We start from the raw sequence: 21077 nt of genomic DNA on the forward strand, positions 1-21077 counted from the left end.
TTGAAAACAATTAAAATTCAATAGTTTCCAACAAAATTCAAATGGAACCAGAATCTAACTTAGGAATGTAATTTGATAGAAACCTATTTTGTATTAAATGATTATTCAAGTAGAAAGCATTATAATTTTCGACTCATCGATTAATTAGTATGCTAAATAACAAATTATGAATTAAAATTGAATTTGGTCGTACATTTTAGATGATAGAATTTAATTCATCAGTTTAAGGTACAAAGGATTGGTAATAATTAGTCAAGTAATTTAGTAAAAGTTGCTGATAAAATATTTTTCTGTCAACAGTGTGAAATGTGATAATAATTTGCATTAAAAGGTACCATTTAGAACATAATCAACGGTATTGTAAATAAACACTTTATCACATTTCAAAAGACTTGATAGTCAAGTGAATTTGTTTAATTCATGGGTGAAAAAAACACTCTGAGATCGATTGATTTCTTTAGCCGATCGGTTAAGTCTCAGCTGGACGAGGTTTGGCCATGGTCATTGTATTGCGTTCACCATGCTTTAAGCCAATCGCAAATGAATAAACCAAAGAATCAACTATTACACCTTCTTCAGCAAACTTGGCTAATCGATCAAGCAAACCATTGACAGGAACTTGAAGTACTTCAACAATTCTTCCATGAGCTGAATTTGCGTGTTCATTTTCAAATTCAGAGTTCTTAGGAGAAGGATTCTGTAATGGATCGTCACCATCAATCATCACTGAAACTAAGCTTACTTTAGCAGATGATACAACTGTAAATAGAAAAGAAAAAATGATTAGTAATTTGTACAGATTCTTATAAACAATCAGGTAAATAACGTAATTCTTGCCAACAATTCAAATTAGATGAGATTAGGATTAAAAGAAATACAGTAATCTGTATTTACACTGTCAAGCAAGTACCAGGTTAAAGTTCGAGAATGGTAAACGCTTACGCTGTAAGTATTGGATAACAATCTGATGATAACAATTCAACAATCATGGTTATCAGTTGAATATAAAAATAGCAACTTGAATCAATGTTTAAACATTGGCAAATCAAGAGAAATTGGGTTTATAAACAACTTGCATCACCTTTCATTGGCTGATTTAGACGATTATTGTCGTTCACTGTAAATAACCACTCGAGAAATCGTTAAACTTTACAATTGTAATTAGTGGAAAAAATCTGGTCAACAACGATAAATGTCTTCAATCTGTAAACAGCGAAAAATACGCAGAAACTCGATATCCTTGTCACGTACAAAATATAAATCATAAACCAATTGAAGTGAGTGTCTAGAAGTTGCCATTGAAATGTTGATTATTATCGACTGACTACTAATATTTTTCTGCGTATCGTTTATGGAAAGAAATAAATTGTTAAGATCAACAATCGAAACAATAATCCAACTCTAAACAAAGAGACAGTTTTATCAATAGACATCAGAAATGAAAAAAATGTATTTTCAGGGAAAAAAATCGACCTTGTCTAATATTGAAAGGTTTACAAACATTTAAAGATTTATCTTAAGATCATAGTCCAATCGATTCAATTCAATGTAATTAAAGATTATCTGACAAATTGTGAGTAAAATGATTATGTCCATTGGAGGGAAAAAATACCCTAAAAGATGAACAATTGAATATCAAGATTAACCAGTGTCTGGATGTTATAATTGACTTCATTTGCAATTAGAATAACGATGATTACCTTGTTGACCAACCAAGTTGGTATCAATCAATCAATGATTGATTTTTTGGGGTAAAATCAAAGATAAAAACCTCTTCAGTGGTAAAATCAAACGATACTTAAGAAATAAAGTAATCAAGAAAATTTTTGCTGGATTAACTTGATTTTTTTATTGTTTTGCTTCCAATTAAACATAACAACCTTGGTTAATCAATAATTAAAGGAGAATAAATTTTTTCAAGTTTCCATCTTCAATCACCTGATTATCAATAGAATGTTCACTCAACTTGATTCTGTATTTCCTTATTTATTAATAATTCATCTTCAAAAGTAACTCAACTCTTGGGTAATTATTATGGGTAGTTAAGTAGAGCCGGTAAGATTGAGAGAAAGTGTTGATTATGAAAATACAGAAACTGAGAATCAAGAGAAAAAATTTGTATTCTAAAAAGGTAGAACTGTTGGTAAATTTGTAATTGTAAAATTAACCTTTCATACATAAAACAGGTAAATAAGAGCTGTTTGAGTGAATTTGAGATTAATTTTGTAGGTCGACAAAGAGTTTGGTGCAAGGTTAAAGTAATTGCCAAAAAAGATGGTGAAATTAATGTTGGGTTAAGGAAGATTAGACGAAAGGGATAATTGGAGCATATTGTTGAAACAATAATCAAATCGATTTGCACTATTAACAATGAGAGTAGAAATAAAACGTTAACGTTAATTGATAATTTATCAAGATCTGACATTTCTATTTAAAAGAATACTGAAAATACTGAAAATGGACAAAAAAACAAATCGCAAGAATGATAACAAAAATGGTCAAATTAGAATGAAATAATCATATTTGATTAAAACAATCAACCCATTATTTGTTGAATGTGAATAGAACCGACTAATTATTAAGGTAAAGGGGAAGCAGAAAAGTTGGTTAGTGTGAAACAATCATTATTACACTGCCAAATTGTCAGGGTAATTAGATGATGATGATACATACCAGGATCAACTGATGTTGGAGGAGAAATGATCTTGATTGCTGTTGATGTGTATCCAGTATCGTCTTCAATTTCTTTATGTGCAGTTTCCTCGGGATCACCATTTATATCCATTACTGTAGCTGGAAATTCAAGAGTATATGATTTTAACTGAGCTCGAAATTGTTTAACCAGGATAAGGCAGTCACACATAACTCGTCTACAAAGTATGGCAATGGTAACCAAACCAGTTGAATTTTCTGTACCAGCTTTGTAGGCATTTTTAAACTTTTTCACCTTATCAACACCTTCCCAATACCTGTCTTTGCCGGCACCATCACGGTAATGGAATCGAGTTAATTGTAAAACTTTACCAGTGTATAAAGGCTCTTCATCGACTGGTTCACAGGTTCCATGGTCGAGGATCATTTCTTTGGAGATGGTTGAGGTTGATGATGTTAGGTTGGTTGAAGGCATATCTGAGTTGACAGTTGGTTGGTTTGGTGAGACTGTTATTGTACTGATTGAAACTGCTGTGTTTGGCGACTGTGGTGATTGCTGATTGTTATAAGTCAATGGTTTGGAGTCAATAGGCATTCTAAGAGAAAATTCCGCTACCGGACAGGATCTTATTGATATTGCACAGAAAGGGGAAGAAAGGGAGAAAATCAGATAATAAGATGAAGATGATAAGAGCGACGACAAAAATGTAAGGTGTGAGAGAAGAGAAGGGGATAGGAAGGGAAAGAAAGTAAATTAATATTGAATGATATAATAAAGAAAATGATGGGAAAACTAATAAAAATACAAGGTTAAAACAATGTTCAAAATCATGTTACCTTAGGAGGAGTTGATGAGAGATGATGAGAACCATAATGATCGTTATTGATCAGGCCTAGTATCCATTGGTAATTGATAAGCAAGAAAAGGGGGGAAATGGAAAGGAATGAGATAACATCTTCTTTCTTTTCTTCTGCATAACCAGCCTTTGATTTGATTAATTTTTTCATCCCATTGATGGTTAGGGGACGAAAAATGATTAGATGATCAACAGGAGTGAGCAATTTGGGTGTTTACAACGCACTTTTGCGACTTTAATCATCATTTTCCTCTGTCTTCCTTTCTCACAGTTTCTCTTTATCCAACCTATCACGTGTAATGGAAATGGATTCATTAAAGCAATCACAATAAAAATAACCATGTTAATAACAATACTTACATCAATAGTAAAGTGCCTTTTCAGTACCAATTCAAAATGATAAACAATACTTACATTACTAGAAAAAAAACCCGAAAACGACAACAAATTAAGACATGAATTGAAACAATGACATGCAAAACGATAAAACAAAAGGGGTTAATCATATATTGCGATTGTTTTCATATTCATCGTCATTAAGATAAATGAATTATTTTGTCTTCTTTTCACTAAACCACGTTTTTTCACTAGCGATTCAATGAGACAATGATTACAATGTAAAATACTGATCAGATAATGAAGGAACAACCAAAATTCTGGGATTCACTATCAATTAAACATTGGGTGCCTCATCCTTTACCAGTTCGGTTTAATTTTTCCAGTTTTACAGTGTATTGAAATTATCACATTTGGATGGTTCATTTGATGAGATGCATTATTATGGCAAATGATAGGTAATTTAAATCCGGAAGGATCAATAGGATTGTAAACAAGGTTACTTCTTATGTTGGTTAATTGAAATCATTTGGTGTGTTTTTTGTATTTTTTATCACGAGGTAATTGTCATTATGAACACGCACTCAATCAATGTTGATTGATTCGTTTTAGCCTCTTCATCTTCATCAACTTCAACAGTTGAACACTGTTCAATGCAAGGTAAAACTCAACCATCATCACCAAACATTATCAAGAACGATGATGAAGATGGGTTTGATTAAATAATCATTTACAATTCCTTTGTCTGTGTTTAACCATTTTGTTACTCCAACTCTTTATCAATGTGATCCTTTTCAAAGCTATTTATTTTGGCTGATTGTCAATTGGACGTTAAAAATTTTCCCTACAACTAAAAATACCTTTCATCCTCTGTTATACACACAATTTTTCTGATTCAATATCAGACAAAAATTGATACAACCACTTTGACTCTAACCTGTCTCATGATTTCTAGACTTTTTGTGTTGTCCGTATCCGACAAGCTTTAATCGTTATCTTTACTACAGGTATGATTTACCTATTAAACTATCACTCACAGGTAGGTTGATTAAGCTGTGCCATTTCACGAGCTAATGAGCTGCTTTAATGAACAGCTTTTTGATTTTTCAATTTGATTAAATGTATTCTGTACCTAGAAGAGGTTGAAATTTTTGATTATGATTAGTCTTTTAGCCAAATCATCTATCATATTTGATTCCTGATTATCTTTTTCTTACAAAATATCTCAAAACTATTGAATAATCATTCAGATTATGTTGATTTTTCAAGATTAACCTTTTTCAAGTTCAATATTTTTCTCCATTTCTTTGATAGTCTCATTGGTTAACAGTTAATTTTTACACTGAATAAGAATGAAATTATTTTTATTGTAAACTTGAGTTACAATTATTAATCCATTTTCAATCCATTTATAGCCAGATACTTATAATGGTTGAATTTGATCGAAATAAATTTACATAATTATTCAGAATTGTTTCTTTCTTTTATTATTGAGGTCAACTCAAAGTGAAAGGTTTTGTTTTCATTGAAAAATGCATAGAAATCTAATTTAATAACAACTAATTTACGAAAATTGTGATCATTTTTGGGTATCTTTTTACATAAATCCATTGAGTATCACATCTCAAGATTTTTGAATTTCATTTTACTAGTGATTTGATGATTTCTTATTAACAACAAAAAAAGGTTCAGGAAAATGCCACAAGAAGATGAGGTGAAGAAGAAGATAGACAAAATTGATGATTATGATGACGATGGGACAATTGAGCTGGTGATGGCGAGATGTGGTTGATGAAGGAAAAAATTGATTTAAAGAAGAAACAGTCACCAGTGTTGATTGTTTAACTATTTGGTTAATTCAATGAAAAGTTCATTTAGATGGATGGACCAACATTGTTAACCGAATTCTTGGCTTGGTTTGATCACTATGTGAAGTCGATTGAATTCAAAAGGCTTTTTGTTATGAGAATTATGTTTATAATGAAAATGGTGATTATGGTTGGTGATAATGATGATGGTCACGGTGGTGATTATGATTGTGTTGATGACAAGGATTGGTTATGATTGTATAATAATCAATGAAATGAGCTTGGTAGTTTGACTTGTTTGACTTGTTTACGAAATTACGGAGCAAAAAAAATTAAGAAAATCTTCTAGGATGAGTCTTTAGTGTGAATTGAGATCCAATCAACATACTCTGAAACTCGTGTATAAACTCCAGGTAAATTGGGTCTCGCACATCCAACACCCCATGAAACTAAGCCAATTAACACTGATTTACCATCAGATTTGAAAGTAAGTGGACTTCCAGAGTCTCCTTGGCATGAATCTTTTCCACCTTCCTTATATCCAGCGCATAACATATTGGAATAAATAGTTTCCCTTCGTCCTACCGATTTCATCCATTGTTGGCACGTATTTGAATCAATTATTTCAACATCAACCTTTTGAAGGACTCCTAAAGACGCTGGAACTCCATAAGTGGTTCGTCCCCAGCCAGTTACGGTGGCCATTGAACCAGTAAAATTTTCTCCTTTAGCTGGAAGACAGACAGGAATGATGTGCTGCTTAAATTCAACCTCATGTGATAATTCAAGAAGAGCAATATCATTCTGATAAGTGGCGGGATTGTAATCTTCATTAACAACTTTCCGTTTGACGCCAAACTCTTCATGGGTAAATTTTTCCGTTTGTCCACGAAGATTGTAATCTCCAAGGCGAAGACGTAAATTAGTTGCTGGAGTCCTGTTGATTGGAAGGAAAATTAAGAGAAAAGCATAAAATTAGTTTTTAATAATAAACTATTCTCATCATTTCAAACCTTTATTCTTTACCAATTTATCAACCGACTTTTTCTTAAGCTAATAAGACAGCTTTTTCATAGACTTTTCCGAGCTATCTCAAAATGCTTTTTATTTTTTGAAATTTCTTTTGATTAAACGACCATTCAAATTATTCATTAAAAGATAATTAAAATATGACTTTCGCTTTCATCTAGGAATTCATCCGAGATAGTTCGGAACAGCCTAATTTGATTATTATGATCATCAATTATATTTCATAAATTGCTTCAAATCCTCATTCATCATCATCATTACATCTGATTAATGACTCAGAAAGATCAGTCATTGTTTGTCACTAATAATATTTGAACTTAATTGTTACAATAATACAATTAGCTGAATCATTAAGTGAATCAGTTAATGCTGATCTCGGTAAAGTTAATCACTGATAAATCACTTGGATCGTTGTGTATCTCAGCAGCAATAAACCTTTATTTGTTTACAAAAATAGATGGAAACCTTATCAACTTCAACCTTTTTCATTTTCTTACCTCAATTGCTATTAATAACTTTTTATTCAAAGTGTATTTTGATTATTTTTTCCCAGATGCACCTGAATTTATTTGAAGCAGAAAATTTCAAGGTAAACTATTTTTCTTGATACACTCAATGAATAGTTTTCATTCAATCTATCGATGTCTTTAACCATCTTACTGTTTATGGGTTTGGATTATAAACCTGATAAAATTGATATTAATTGATCGATCTAGAGATAAAATAATTAAAGAAATGATTAAATGTTAGTACTTATGAGAAGCATAAATGTTAATAACTTTTGCATCATTTTTAGGATAAAAATTAATGATGATTAAAGATGAAAATGTTTACATAAGAATGGATAGAAAAATTTTCACAAAAATCTTTCCGTAATCAATTTGAATCAATCCATGTTTAAACAGTTGCTTTTATTGACAATCGCTTAATCGGGTCGATTAATCAGCCAACTATTGAACAGTTAAGTCGAATGGAAAAGTTAATTTCGGTCATCAATTTATTACAAGTAAAGCATTTTCCATGGAAATACTGGCAATATTAATCTATTCAGATATCGATAGGATAATGAAATCATTTTGACATTTTGTTTATACGTTTAACCTGAATTGACTAACATGATTATCGCACGTTCATTGAAAAATTGTCAACAATTTGGCTTTTTCAAATTCAAACTAATCTTTGTGAATCACAATCATCTTGACTGATTGCATTTCAATTGGTTTTTGATACCTTTGAACAAGTTGAAACTTTTCCATTGGCACTAATCAACTTTTCAGTTCTCATTATTATCTCATCACTAATCATTGTTGGTTAGTTTTTGTTGGTATCATTACATAAATGGATTACTGGTTAAGAAGCAAAAACACTGATCAACAATAAAATTAAAAGGTTGATTGACTGGTAAAAATGAAATTACCAACTACAATGAGTGAGTTTTATATGGAGATATTACATTGCGAAGCTGAAAATGTCTCAATCAACAATTGTTGATACATGGATTGAATGGCAACAACAAATGTTTAAACTATAATTTCAAGTTACAGGGTTAATAATAATATCAGCTGGTTATTTGATTTGAAGGAGATTGTCTGATTGATGGGGAAACATTGGATTCGGTAAATCACAGCTCATCTAACATTACAAATCAAAGATTTTATCAAATCGGGTTAAGTCATTTGGCTGACCAAAGCATTTAAAATAAATTTCAGGTTTTCGCCAATATTATGGGTTAATATATTTTGAGTGATACTGTGAAGGAAATTAAAAGTATATTTCTTGGTATTTCACTTTCAACTTTGTCCATGATATGGAACTTGGATTCATTTACAGACATGATGAATTGATTAGCTTTTTAGGGTTAGATCAATTCGAGATTAACTAAGGACTTGATTTTAAAATATTATAAACAGGGTTTCATTTCATCCTTTTACCACAAATGTTTAACCTAAAATTAAACATTAACAAGACATCATAATCATTGATGGATAAATGAATTTTATAAGATGAGGTAGAAAAGTTAAAGCTTTTGATGGTTTATCACGATTATCGAGTAACAAAATAAAATGATGACAGGCTGATATTAAATGGTGATTGTCAATATCAACATGAGAGAGAAGAAATAAACAGATAAATGAATGAAAATCATAACTGATGATAGTAACAATAAACTAACAACCTAGCAATTTTTGATGATAAAATTCAAAAAATTCATTGACGTTGATTATCCATAAGGTTTCTTCAGTGCTGATAGGGTTTAGTAGGTAATAAGATTTGGTATTGAACAAACGTTGACTCGTTAAAAGTCAACAGTTTTGATGAATGAGAAATTATTAGATTAGCTGATTGGCAATTGAATCAAGCTTACTTATAGACACAATGAGCAGCAGTGACAACCCATTTGTTGTTAATTAAAGCTCCACCACAAGATATTTTCTGGTTGAAATATTGTCTTTTAACAACGGCAGCTTGCCAAGGAACCTCACCGAAGCGAGCGTTTGCTCCACCAACAATCTTTGAATTTCGAGCATAAGTTCGACCACATTCTATAATGAGAAATCAAAATCAATGATTAGTTTACAATTGGGTTCAGTAAGGATTAGGGTTAACTGGTAAAGAGGACAAAAGAAAATTTAGAGTCTGGGAAAATCACATTTCCATAAGGATAGCTTTAAACAAATGAAACCTGCAGAGTTGATTAAAGAAAGGAATCATTACCATCAATAGGTTAATGTTGATTAGCTTTTCATTTTGTGTTTTTTTTCATGCTTCCTCAAAATAAATATGCATATTTATAGGAAAATGTAAAAACAAAGCAACAAACCTCGATTGATTGATAACATTGTTACGGTATTGTTGTTATTTAAGGCAAATAATAGATTACGGTTATTGATGGTGATATTTTTGATACTTTTGTTTCTGTATTTGCTCATGTTCAACGCTTTGTTTCACGCTATATTCATCGAGAGTTAATCATGGATGAAAACGATGTTGAAATTCATGATATTGATGATGCTATTGAGTCTGAGACTGATACACTGATGACTGCCGCTAACCTAGCCATGGTAAAGAGGTGATGGTGGATGGAATAGTAAAAAAATTGAATCCTTGTGTGATCAATACTCACCTGGTTCAGTAATAACATTAGCTGATGATTTTTTAACATCATGCGGAACACAGCAACTCCATAGGACTCCACCACTGCACAGATCTAGAGGACGTTTACCTGACATCCAGCAGGACACTCCCAAACCACATTCAAAAGAGTCACCCTGGTAGAAGCATTGCTGTGGAAATGCTGTTAAAAGAAGAGGAAAAAAATGAGATTAGATGAAATTCATTCAACGGAAAAGCAAACATAAACAATCAAAAATGAACAACAGTCAACAAATCAACATTTTAAAATGAATCTTTTACATTAGTTCCTTTTCCCATTTAAATCATTCAAGTTTGACAGGTAAAATGTCTGGAAATCATTGTTTCCATTGACATTAATACTTGAGTTGAGTGAAGTTAATAAAGTAACAAACCTTTGAAGATTTGTTTGTTCAATTTAAAGTCAGCTAATTGTCAAGCATTTAACCTGATAATAATATTATATCAATTTTATGTTCAACATAACATTATATTGAGGTTTATTTCCGTAACTTACAGACTATGTTCAAGTTTAAAGTAACAGATTTGTTAATTAATTTTACAAGTGCTAAAAGTCATTACATGTATTTAAAATTTATGATTAATTATGATTTAGTTTATATCTTTAGATGAAACTAGATTTAGACAGCCTAAAGTAAAATTTTGTTTCGTGAAATTGTTAACTATAAAACAGGATAGGGATTGACAATAATTTAATTTCAAGCTGAATTAGATTTAGGTTTAGATGAAAAAAACGTTTTTTTTTGTTCATCAATTTTACCTCAAAATCGTTTAATCAACAATCACAAGTATAATATACTTTTGATATAAGAGCCTATTTCATGGTTTAGTATCATGATCTTTAATATGACCAATTAATCTCAGTTGATTGTAAACCTTCCCTCGCAATTTATTATACTGCTAATGATGATTTAATGTAAGTAAGGTAGTAAAGTTTGAAAGATGAAAGATAAAATGTTGATTGAATAATTTTAATCTAACAAAATCTTTCCTTAAGAAACAATTTTATGACCAAAATATCAAAGGGTGGATGAATATGAAACTGGTGAACCAAAAACCCAATTCAATCTCAACAATCAATTCCATAACCACAATTTGTCAAGTTATGAGTAATTGCTTGTTCAAAAAATAAAAACATAACAATTAATATGATGAAAATAAGGTAAATTGGTGGAGTTAAAAATAAAAAATAATAGCAATGAGCATAAAAACGATATAATGTGACAACTTGACAAAATTGCTTCATGACTGGATATGATTTTTCATTGAGTCTATGTTAGGCCCATAACGGATAACGGTGAAAGAGATGAATAAATAGATAGAAACTGGAGATTGATGAAGATTCAAGATGGATGAGATTTGATGAATGCGTGTTTAGATCATCTAAGTCATCCGATATTAAGATATGTAATATTGAAAAAGTGGTAACAGTTAGCTAATTCAGGTTGAAGGAAGAAGACGATGGATGATGGAAATGAGGATCAAGTTGGTGATATAAGGAAGAAAAGATGATGATGAACACGTTGATGATGATGATAAAGGGAAATTTGAGTGCATCTAAAAAGATGACCTTGATCGTCGGTGTAGCAGTAAAATCGATTGGAAGAAAAAAAACTCCTTTCCTTCTTCTTGTTCTTTATCATCTTCTGACCTACAGTCAGATGGTAGAAAAAAAGATTAACCTTGAAACACATTGAACTGGGTGAGAGAGAAGATGACTTTTCATCGATAGTAATGAAAAGAATATTATTATTATTGTTATCATGAAACTGGCAAGTTAACAAACAATGAAAACATAAGAAAAGGATCCAAGAGAAAGTAAACCTTATCCATCTTTGAAATCTTTGACAAACACAAAATTGAATTATCAAGCACAATCATGTTCCAACCAGCCCATAATCAATTGATTGTCTAATTTAAACACTGTTGATTGATTGGCATCATGGTAAGATGATTTGTTCATGTAAATCAATACAAAAACGACACATTAACAATGAATAAATGTAATCTGGTTTATAAGAAAAGACAAAGTAACACATTAGAATCTCTCTCGTCTTTTTCCCGGTAAAATCCCATTAACCCTATTGGCTACCAGTTAACCAGAAATGGCGACTAAAATATGGTTACTTGACTCAAAGGTGAACCAATCTTTTCAACCTTATTATCTAACCGATTTTTTAACAAAAGAAACCAAGTGACTCAATTGTTTCAACTTAACAACCAGAGTAAAATAAAACAGATTTAACTGTTCAGTTTTGTTGATTGATTTTTAGACCCTTTTTGAAACCATTTTTACCCAGACACAATACAATATAATACTCATCTTGAGGACCAGGGAATCAGGAAAATCAGTAACATCAGGATCATCAAACAAATCAAAGTAACACCATCAAAATTGAAGGTAAGTAGATACAGATGAAGAGACGGAAGATATTATCTTGCTTTAGTCAATATTTCTTCAAGTTGATCCCTTAAATCATTAACTTATAGCTCTAACAACTGATTACCAGTTTTTGATTAGCTTATTGACCAAGAAACTTACTAAGATGGAAGAATCAACAAGCGAAAGAAGAAAACAAAATTAAGAAGTAAAAAAAAGGAAGGAAAAAAAGGAAGGAAATCTTTTTTTTCTCTTGAAAAATAACCCTTAAGACAATTTTCCTCAACATTAGGCACTTATTATAATGGTAAGTAGTAGTAGTTGAGAAGAGATAATTCATTGATCATAAACATCTACATGTTCATCTTCATGAAGACCATCTTGATCAAGATGAAAGGAAGAAACACCAACTTATGGTTAAGTAGCTGGGTGGGTCAATAATCATTATTCACTTATGGGTCACGAGGATATCATTTTTTGTTTGCAGTTTTGCTGTTTTTGTTCATATTATCATTTAGTGACAGCATCATCATCATCATTATTATTAATTATAACAGCAATAGTTATTAATCATAAATCGTAAGTAAATGCTATGAGTAATTAACTCATTGATTGTGTTGGTAAAGTTAACAATTTGCTCGGCAGGTTTTGTAACCAATTTCAAAGGTAAGATTTACAAGGTAAAATTGATTGATGAAATAATAAATGTCCAAACAAGCCGGAACGAGGTATTTACTCTGGAATGAGTAAAAAAAGATAATTTCTTATTAAATAATAACCTTCTCAGAATCGTTCTGATGACAGTAAAACTTGGATGAAATGATAAAATGAAAACAAATAAAATGGTGATAAAATTAGTATCGCTATTATTACTTTGATTATTGGAAGCCCATTCAACAAAATAATACAACTGTTATAATTGAAAAAAAGTGCCTCAAGTCGGGTTAACTAGAAATGATTAAAATCAATTTTATCCAGATAAATGTTTAAATTGATTCAAGTTATTACTATCAAGCTAAATGGGATGAAGTTCAATTATTTTAGTTAATCTTGAAAATTTGAAAAGGTCAACTTATCCTGATTTAGGTAATTTCAATATTTCAACAGATTATTTAAATTTTAAATTTAATTTCACCAACATTTCGCTCATAATATTGAACTACAAACGCCAACGTAAATTGTTCATCAACCGGATTAAGGCAATAATCAAGAGTAATTATGCTCTAACCTTGTCATTTTTCATTCATATTGCTCAAACAATTTAATGAGATTGTAATGAATTTAACAATTTTTGACATAATTTCAACTGGTAATGTTCATCCCAGCAACTTATTTAGATTTGCTCAATAATTGAAGCTAAATTGTTATAATTAGATATAATCCAGTTTGTTAGGATTATAAAGAGGGTTAAATGCTTTTCAATGGCTTGTCATCATAATCCAAATGGTGAATCGTTAACAGTTGCAATTTAAATGTTATGAGTTTATGGAACGCAATATTGAAATGATGAATAAATTAGAAGCTTGAACATTGATTGTTGCTAGAAGATTAATGATTAACCTTTCACTTATCACCTTAATATCATTCAACAATTAGGTTGTTTGGGTAATGGTTACGTGAGTTAACTTTAGTCTAACAGTTTCTCCGATAATTTGACAGTGTTTTTATACGAGAGCGTTTTTTATCTGATCAAGTTTACTGTGCGAGCGTAATTTATACGCTTTTTTACTATTTTTATCCGTAAATATTTAGATTGGATTTGATTGAGATTTGAGAGCAAATTAGATGTTAATCAGTCAATTGGTTTGACCAGAATCTCAAGTAAATAAGGTAACTCTTTGAGGTGTTGATCCTTGGTTAAAAAGAGGTTAATCAGATGGTCGATTGTTTCACCTTTAAAGGTTATTAATAAATTGTTACCAATCGACGGGACTTTCACCTCAATCAGAAAATAGAATAATTTCTGAAAATAAATACTTTTACCCCTGAAAATGAGATAAAAGTGTAAAATACAGATTAAATTTGGTAACAAAACATTATTTATAACTGAATTCAATACTTGATAAATTGTTATAAAAAAGGTTAACCAGAAACATGGATTGTTATCACTTGAAAAGCTTGATTTTGCCAAAAATCTCTCTGTTAAGTCAAAACATGAAATCTTGGCTAAACTCAGCGAGTTTGCAAGAAAATTTTTCCATAACATGAAAAAATGGTTTCTGAAAAAATCATGTTCTAACAGGGTGTTGAGAGAAAAAAAATAAAGGGTTTAAAGGTGCAAAAATGCGTTCGATTGCATTTAGTGAACCAGATTTTGTTTTTCATTTTAGTTTTTCTTATTTTGACGGATTTTTCATCAATAATTTAAGTGTTTTAAATGTGGATTGAATACATTGTACTCAGTGAAATGAATTTTCATTCATGAGGTCGCAATAATGAGGAATTAAAAAGTAATTATTGTTAATAGTAAAGCTATTAATAGCTATTAAGCAAAGGTATTAAGTTTTAACCATTAAATGGTTAAATGACAGAACTAATTGTGTCAACATTGTAAATATAACGAAATGAAACATTATGATGACAAGAGAAACCAATAATTTATGAAATCAACTCTTTACTAACCAAGTATCCATTAAAAGCTGTAAAATTAGGACTAAATCATTAAACTGTTGATTGTAAATTGTGATTAACATGAAAAACAAATATCACAACCAAGAGCCCCTTAAGGAACAGAAAAAAATGCAATACTTTTCAGCATTATTTCAATGAGAAATTGAAAAATTATCAAATCAACATTTGTTTCTCAGAAAATAATTAAAGGATCCTGATGAAGTTAATTGTGTCCATTTTTGATTCATTTAAGAGCAATTAAAATGAAAAACTAAAATGGTTTAGTTTGACACATTTGATTGGGAAAAGTTAACCACAATTTATCAAGATTAATCCTTGTTTAAACAAAAACTATGTAAATCGGAAATTGAAGTTAACGATAATAAAGATCAAGAGTTGAACAGTTGAAGGTTTGATTAAAAAGAGAAGAGAAATTGAATGAAACTGATTAAACGGATGAAGAGATTAAATGATGAAAAGATCATGTAATCCAAGTGATTCAATCATTACGAGCAAAAAGTAACCTTTGAGGTTGGGTGAAAACAGGGTTACCATTCTGGTTACATTGTTGACTGCCATTGGGTTTACTGGTTTTGTTGACTTCATTTTGATTGTGAATGTTAATCAACAGTTTTAATCTTTCAATATTTAATATTCAATCTGAATCTGTTTCATGAATCAACCTTAATTGATAACAATCAAATTGTGTCTCATGGATGTTCCAATTGACTTTACTGATTGCCAGTGCAAATGGGATGACAATTGTTGGGTTCAGGGACGAGGAACCAGTAAAGCTGTTCGTGGTTGTCGAGCTCATTTTGATGTCCATTTGATTGATAAAAGTCAACTGATTAACCTAACAGTTGAAATCAAAGGGCCTGAGAATACAATTTGCTTTGAAAAGATTAAACAATCTGCAAATGAATCGCACCCATTAAGAGGATCCAATTTTAAAGGTTCACCTTTCCAACTTGGTGGACCTAAAGGCGATTCAAAAGGTGATTCAACGTTAATTCCAATGTGGTATTCAACGATTCCAGGTAAAATATCAATTTATTACATTCCATTGGTTATTGGGATTCATAAAATACGCTTATTTAATAGATATGCACAAATACGTGGAAGTCCCTTTGCAGTGAATGTCCAACAAGATGACAATTTCAACGAGTTGACCAAAACCAACAAACCAACCAACTGTTCATTGGCGAGATCAGTTACTTTCTGTGAAACCGTTTCCAATATAACACCTAAAATGACCGAAAATCAAGTGCAAATCGTTGCCACAATGGACAAGAATCATCTCTCATTACCGACTTCATCTTCAATTGAAATACGAAGATCAAAATCGAGTGAATTGTTAACATCAAAATCACCAGTTGAAACGATTGACACTTGGGATCGCCCGAGTGTTTCAGGTACTGAAGCTAATCTCTTCAAGACAAGTGAAGATGATATTTCAATGTCATCTTCATCTTCGTCTCTAACTGATTCCAAGGTGGATGAGGAGGAAGACGATGCAGGTGATGAAGAAGATGAAGATGAAGATGATTTAATGTTGAGTGATTATTTGAAAGGCTGTTCAAAATGTTTTCACAACTTGCATCAACCAGACTCAAATGATTTGCTTTTAACTGAAAGTGATCTCTTGATTAAAGCAATGGACCAACGATATCAGGAGGAACATTTCAAGGAACATTCATTTCGGGTTAAATCGCTCATCGAGTATTGGAACAAAATGTCGATTCCCTGTTCCCCTGAACAAAAATGTAACTCTTGTGCAAAAGCTGAAAACGAGTGAAATAAAAGCTTCTCAAAATAACATCTTTTATACATTATTTGACCAGAAATTGGATCGAGAAAATATCAAAATTGATTTCATTGAGTTAATGATGGAAATGAATCTTCAATAAATAAATTATTTCAGTATTTTATTACAATTTAGATTAATTAAATGGTTTCAATCTAGATTCTTGAAGTGGGTCAATGTTTGGTCTAATGAAATGCTTATTGACTTAAATGATAGTTGAAAAGGATTTGATGATTTTGGCAAAAGTTAAATGTTTTATTCACTTTTCTGGTTCATTTACAATATTGAACAATTAAACATAATCGTTGCCTTGATATTAAACTGGTTGCTAATTGTATCTAATTAATCTATTTTTTTACTCATGTTGCTATTTAATTTGGCCAAAGTCAACAGTTTTCTTCATTTAACTTTTCTCTTCAGTTGATTTATCAAATTTAAGGGTTTGTTAATTGTTCACTTTTGGTGATTAGCTAATTTTGCTGTGTTTTGTTTACCATTATCATGATGAAATTATGGAATCAATGATTAAATGAACAATCAAATGTCTTGGAAACTTGATAAACTTGTTTAACTTGAATTGAGATCATTTCAATTTGCGTTTCATATTTGATTATCATCATTGAAATGACATGTTATTAGTTATGAGATGACCATAATCAACTTTAATTGCTATTAAAATATTTAATTAATAAAAGAAGCAAATTAAAAAATTGATACTCTCTTCATCTGGTATTTAAGTTTGACTAATTATGAGAAGTGATAATTGACAAAGAACAGTTAATTAATTATTTAACTTCAATTGAGTGTCAACATTAAGTGTGAACATTTGATTGGGAAAAGTTAAAACCAAATGAAACATTTCTGGTTATCACAATTTCATCGTGATTTGATTGTGATACTCAAATGATTATTGTTCTGGTTTAAAAATCTATTAATATCATTGGAATCATGAACAACTGATGACGGTTAAAATGGGAAACTAAATTGTGAATTTAAATTGTCAATTAAGTCTGTAAAGGTAAAATGTGAATCAGGTTAGGACGGTTGATGAGGCAAAAGGAAACCCTGGTTTGAATGTTAAATGAATTTGAATTGGATTTAAACAGATTTCCAAATATAATGGTTGACATCAAATTAAATGATTTAAATTTTGCTAACTGAATAAAATTGGCTTTGAAAGTGATTAACTTTCAGGGTAAAAATGGTAATAATTTCAATCATATTTGGGTATAAATATGATTACAGAAGTCAACCTTTATGGAAAAGGTTAAGACATGGTTTGGATGTTAAAGATTGAGATTGATTCTTGTGATGAATTTCAACAATTAACGTAAAAAATTGCGATTGTTTTTGTCAATTGTTTCGCTTTTGATTGAATTTTTGGTAACATCAAATATTGAAAGTAAACTATTATTGGTGAGATTGAATGTTGAGCAAAAAAAGGTTATTAAGTCAAGTTCAATTAGATTGGCAATGAATTATTATCAGTTGAAACAGTTTTCATGGTTGAGTTGATTGAAATGATGATGAAGACAAACAAGATTTACAATCAACAGATAATCAATCAATTGTCTACCAATAATGATGGGCAATCGGATGGGAATAATGTCACACAGTAACATACAATTTAACAGTTACAAACTACTTTTCAATCAGAGTGAAACAAATTACTTTTCAATTGACAATTGGCAAGAGATGAACAATCAACCCAATAATTGATATCGATACTAATAATGGGTTAACACTTGAAACAAAAATGTGGCAAAAATGAAAGTTAACCCAAAATGGCATTTCATGAAACCCACAAGTTCAATGTAAAAGTAAAGCTAAAGGTGAAAGTTGGACATAAGTGACAGTCTTTTTTTCACATCGACATTGTACCAAAAAAAAGTGTATTTAAATCGTGGGAAAATCGTTGACCTCTAACTTGACCTGATGAAAGTAAACTTTGAAATACAATAAGAAGGTGCAAGGAAAAGCGTCAATATCATATAACCAATTACACATTAACCAGTGACCTTTTCGGGTAACCTTTTACCTAAAAATAGCTTGATGAAGAAGAGAAAAGATGAAAAGAGAAAACAGGAAAATAATATTTTTATATTCGCCAAATGAATGAGATTCAACCTTCATCTTGTTAGGTCAGTTGATTCAATTTCAGGTAACCTCGAATAATGATGATGGAGAGATGATAAAAGAGAGTCAAGTAAAAGGTAACAAGCTTTTCATCTTTTGGCTTCTTCTTATTCTCGTTTTTACCTTTCATTCAATAGGACAACAAACTTTCACCTAAATAGTTTTGGTCCTGCAAAAAGGGAAACAAGGTCACTTTAAATAGCCATTTGCGTTGTTAACGCAACTGTTCATCATCACCATCTTGTTCGTCTTTTTGTTTGATTTACATTTTTATCAGGCAACAAACTTGACTAGCAAAGATGTCATTTGGTTTAATTGTAACACTCACACAGGTCACTTTCAGCATCTTTCTAATCTAATTATACTTGAGGGTCAATTTTAATCATCATCAACATAATCAATATCATTAACATCATCAGATGAGTATAACCTAAAGATAGACTGAAATTGCTATGAAATTAACTTTTCGTTTTCTCTCATTAATGTAACTAAAGTAATGAATATTACATTTTTAAAGATATCATGATTAGTTTACATGAAAGGGCTAAATGTTTGTATCGACCTGAATCAATTGTATTATCGGGTGATCTCAATTGATGATGAATCATTTGAAACTGTTTAAATGATCACAATCACAATCCCACTAATGGTTAACCGTAAATTAGTCTCTTCACAGTTTTCCTTTTTCATTTTTCCTTTGATTGATTGAGGTAATTAGAAATCATTAATGATTATCACTGAATTTATATTATTTAGATACACACAAAAGTGATTAAAAGCGACACACATTAAGGTTTTAACGGCTTGTGGACACTTGCAATGTTGATTGTAAAGAGACCCAAAGAGGAGAAATGATAATTTTAAAGATAAGTCTCTGGTTGACCAGAATTGGGTTGGAAAAATGGTTGACAGTTGACAATTGGTTTAATTGTTGATTGTTATGCTGATTAAGGTAAAAAAGGAGAGGATAGAAAAGGTTAAGATGTTATGCTTACATAAAACGTATCGAGCAATGTTGAGGATACTCCATAGAGTTGATATTTGCTTTTGATCATCATCAACCTTATCAGGTCCAGTTAATTGTGACAATTTACCTAACCAAAATTTCCAGTCTGCCAATTTATTTGTGGTTGAATTAAAAGCAGAGGAAAAGGTTGAAGAGGAGGAAGAAAAGGTTGATGAAGATGATGTATCCTTAAAGTAACGGCTTGAAAAGGGTCGTATTAGGTTGACTTGGTCAAGAGAAGTGAAGATCAATAACACTGTGACTAGTAGCACTCTTTTAACAATTAACATCCTATCTTGGGGGAAAACTGTTTGAAATCATGGGCGTCATTCGGAGCGATGAAGACTTGGAATTAAATTAAATTAACAGTCGAAACATTTAACAGTTAAAGTTAAACAATTAAGAAGTACGAATTGGTATAAAAAAAGCAAAAGAAAGAAAACTTTGGAAAATAAAGAAAGACAAGAGACTGGAAAAGTGTGATTGGTTAAAAACAAAAGCAAACTGGTAAAGAAGGTTAAGTGAGGGAAATTTAAATTTGATTAGCAATGTTGGTGAATGGCAATTATCGGGTTTTGATGGGAAAAGTAAGCCAAATAATGGATGACAATCGGCAGATAGAATGTAAAAAAATGGTTAAAAATTGACTTTATAAAATGATGATATAGAGACAATAAGGTTTGATAAAGGTAAGGATAGAGATGATCGGTTGATACAAAACAGCATGATGATGATCAACACACACTAAAAGATGAGAGTGAGTGAGATAAATATTGAGGTAAACACAATACTTGGAGAGTTCATGATGAGCGAAGGAGATGATGATGAGGATGATGAAGGAGGGAAAAACACAGTTGAGAACGGGCTAAAGTTTAAGCCAATAATGATGCCTGATTTAGACTTTGGTTGCTGTATTTGTTGAAGTTGCTGGAGTTGCTGTAGTTGCTCAAGTTGCTTTAGTAACTGTAGTTGTTGGAGTTGATGATGATGATGATGATGATGAATCGAGAGAGGGAGAAGATGACCGGGACAGGATGAGTAAAGAAACAGGTAAGAATGAGGTTAGTACGCTCAATGGCGCGAGGTTAGCTTTTTTTGTCTTGTTTGTGTTGCTGTTTGTGCCCAATGTTGTTCAATCTTGTTGCTGATATGCGTATTAACGTTTTCAAGGAAGATGAAGATGAAGAGGAAGATGATCATGATGATGATGTACCTCAATTTAAGCTCACGTACTCGTTTTTTGGCCTTACTTTAACTTTAAGCTGAAAGTGATCTGTAAAAGCTATTATCATCTCATTCACTC

At 31.0% G+C, this 21077-nt stretch overlaps 2 protein-coding genes across 7 annotated transcripts; both read right to left on the minus strand.

Moving 5' to 3' along the window:
• Positions 1-190: 190 nt before the first annotated feature.
• Positions 191-4296, minus strand: LOC107360643 (ADP-sugar pyrophosphatase). Of its 3 annotated transcripts, none has more exons than XM_015927343.3 (4): positions 3870-4296; positions 3490-3796; positions 2674-3278; positions 191-759 (listed from the first exon to the last, which is right to left on the minus strand). In XM_015927343.3, exons 2-4 carry the CDS (start codon positions 3522-3524, stop codon positions 470-472), a joined length of 930 nt encoding a protein of 309 aa, XP_015782829.1. In that variant the 5' UTR covers positions 3525-3796; positions 3870-4296; the 3' UTR covers positions 191-469. The 3 variants fall into 3 exon arrangements, with proteins under 3 accessions (XP_015782829.1, XP_089124605.1, XP_089124606.1); XM_089268479.1 differs by having other exon boundaries at positions 3924-3990; XM_089268480.1 differs by lacking the exon at positions 3870-4296 and having other exon boundaries at positions 2674-3501.
• A 1010-nt stretch (positions 4297-5306) lies between these two features.
• On the minus strand, positions 5307-20731 carry LOC107360692 (serine proteinase stubble). Of its 4 annotated transcripts, none has more exons than XM_015927405.3 (4): positions 19764-20731; positions 9807-9977; positions 9048-9225; positions 5307-6590 (listed from the first exon to the last, which is right to left on the minus strand). In XM_015927405.3, the coding sequence occupies exons 1-4, from the start codon at positions 20062-20064 to the stop codon at positions 5999-6001; spliced, it is 1242 nt and encodes a 413-aa protein (XP_015782891.1). In that variant the 5' UTR covers positions 20065-20731; the 3' UTR covers positions 5307-5998. The 4 variants fall into 4 exon arrangements, with proteins under 4 accessions (XP_015782891.1, XP_025016329.1, XP_025016330.1 ...); XM_025160561.2 differs by lacking the exon at positions 19764-20731 and adding an exon at positions 10210-11855; XM_025160562.2 differs by lacking the exon at positions 19764-20731 and adding an exon at positions 11660-11835.
• Positions 20732-21077: the final 346 nt, after the last annotated feature.

Source organism: Tetranychus urticae, chromosome 2 (assembly GCF_039701765.1).
Source record: "Tetranychus urticae isolate SD_2017Ah chromosome 2, NJAU_TeUrti_SD_1.0, whole genome shotgun sequence".
In the NCBI taxonomy this organism is placed as follows: Eukaryota; Metazoa; Arthropoda; class Arachnida; order Trombidiformes; family Tetranychidae; genus Tetranychus; species Tetranychus urticae.

Coding starts and splice junctions, on each gene's coding strand:
- LOC107360643 (XM_015927343.3), bottom strand. CDS start 3,524: ATGGTTCTCATCATCTCTCATCAACTCCTCCTAAG. Junction 3,279..3,489: donor TCTCATCAACTCCTCCTAAG/GTAACATGATTT, acceptor AATATCAATAAG/ATCCTGTCCGGTAGCGGAAT. Junction 760..2,673: donor TCCAACATCAGTTGATCCTG/GTATGTATCATC, acceptor TTCTATTTACAG/TTGTATCATCTGCTAAAGTA.
- LOC107360692 (XM_015927405.3), bottom strand. CDS start 20,064: ATGTTAATTGTTAAAAGAGTGCTACTAGTCACAGTGTTATTGATCTTC. Junction 9,978..19,763: donor CATTGCTCGATACGTTTTAT/GTAAGCATAACA, acceptor TTCTTTTAACAG/CATTTCCACAGCAATGCTTC. Junction 6,591..9,047: donor GCTGCTCATTGTGTCTATAA/GTAAGCTTGATT, acceptor TCCAATCAACAG/GACTCCAGCAACTAATTTAC.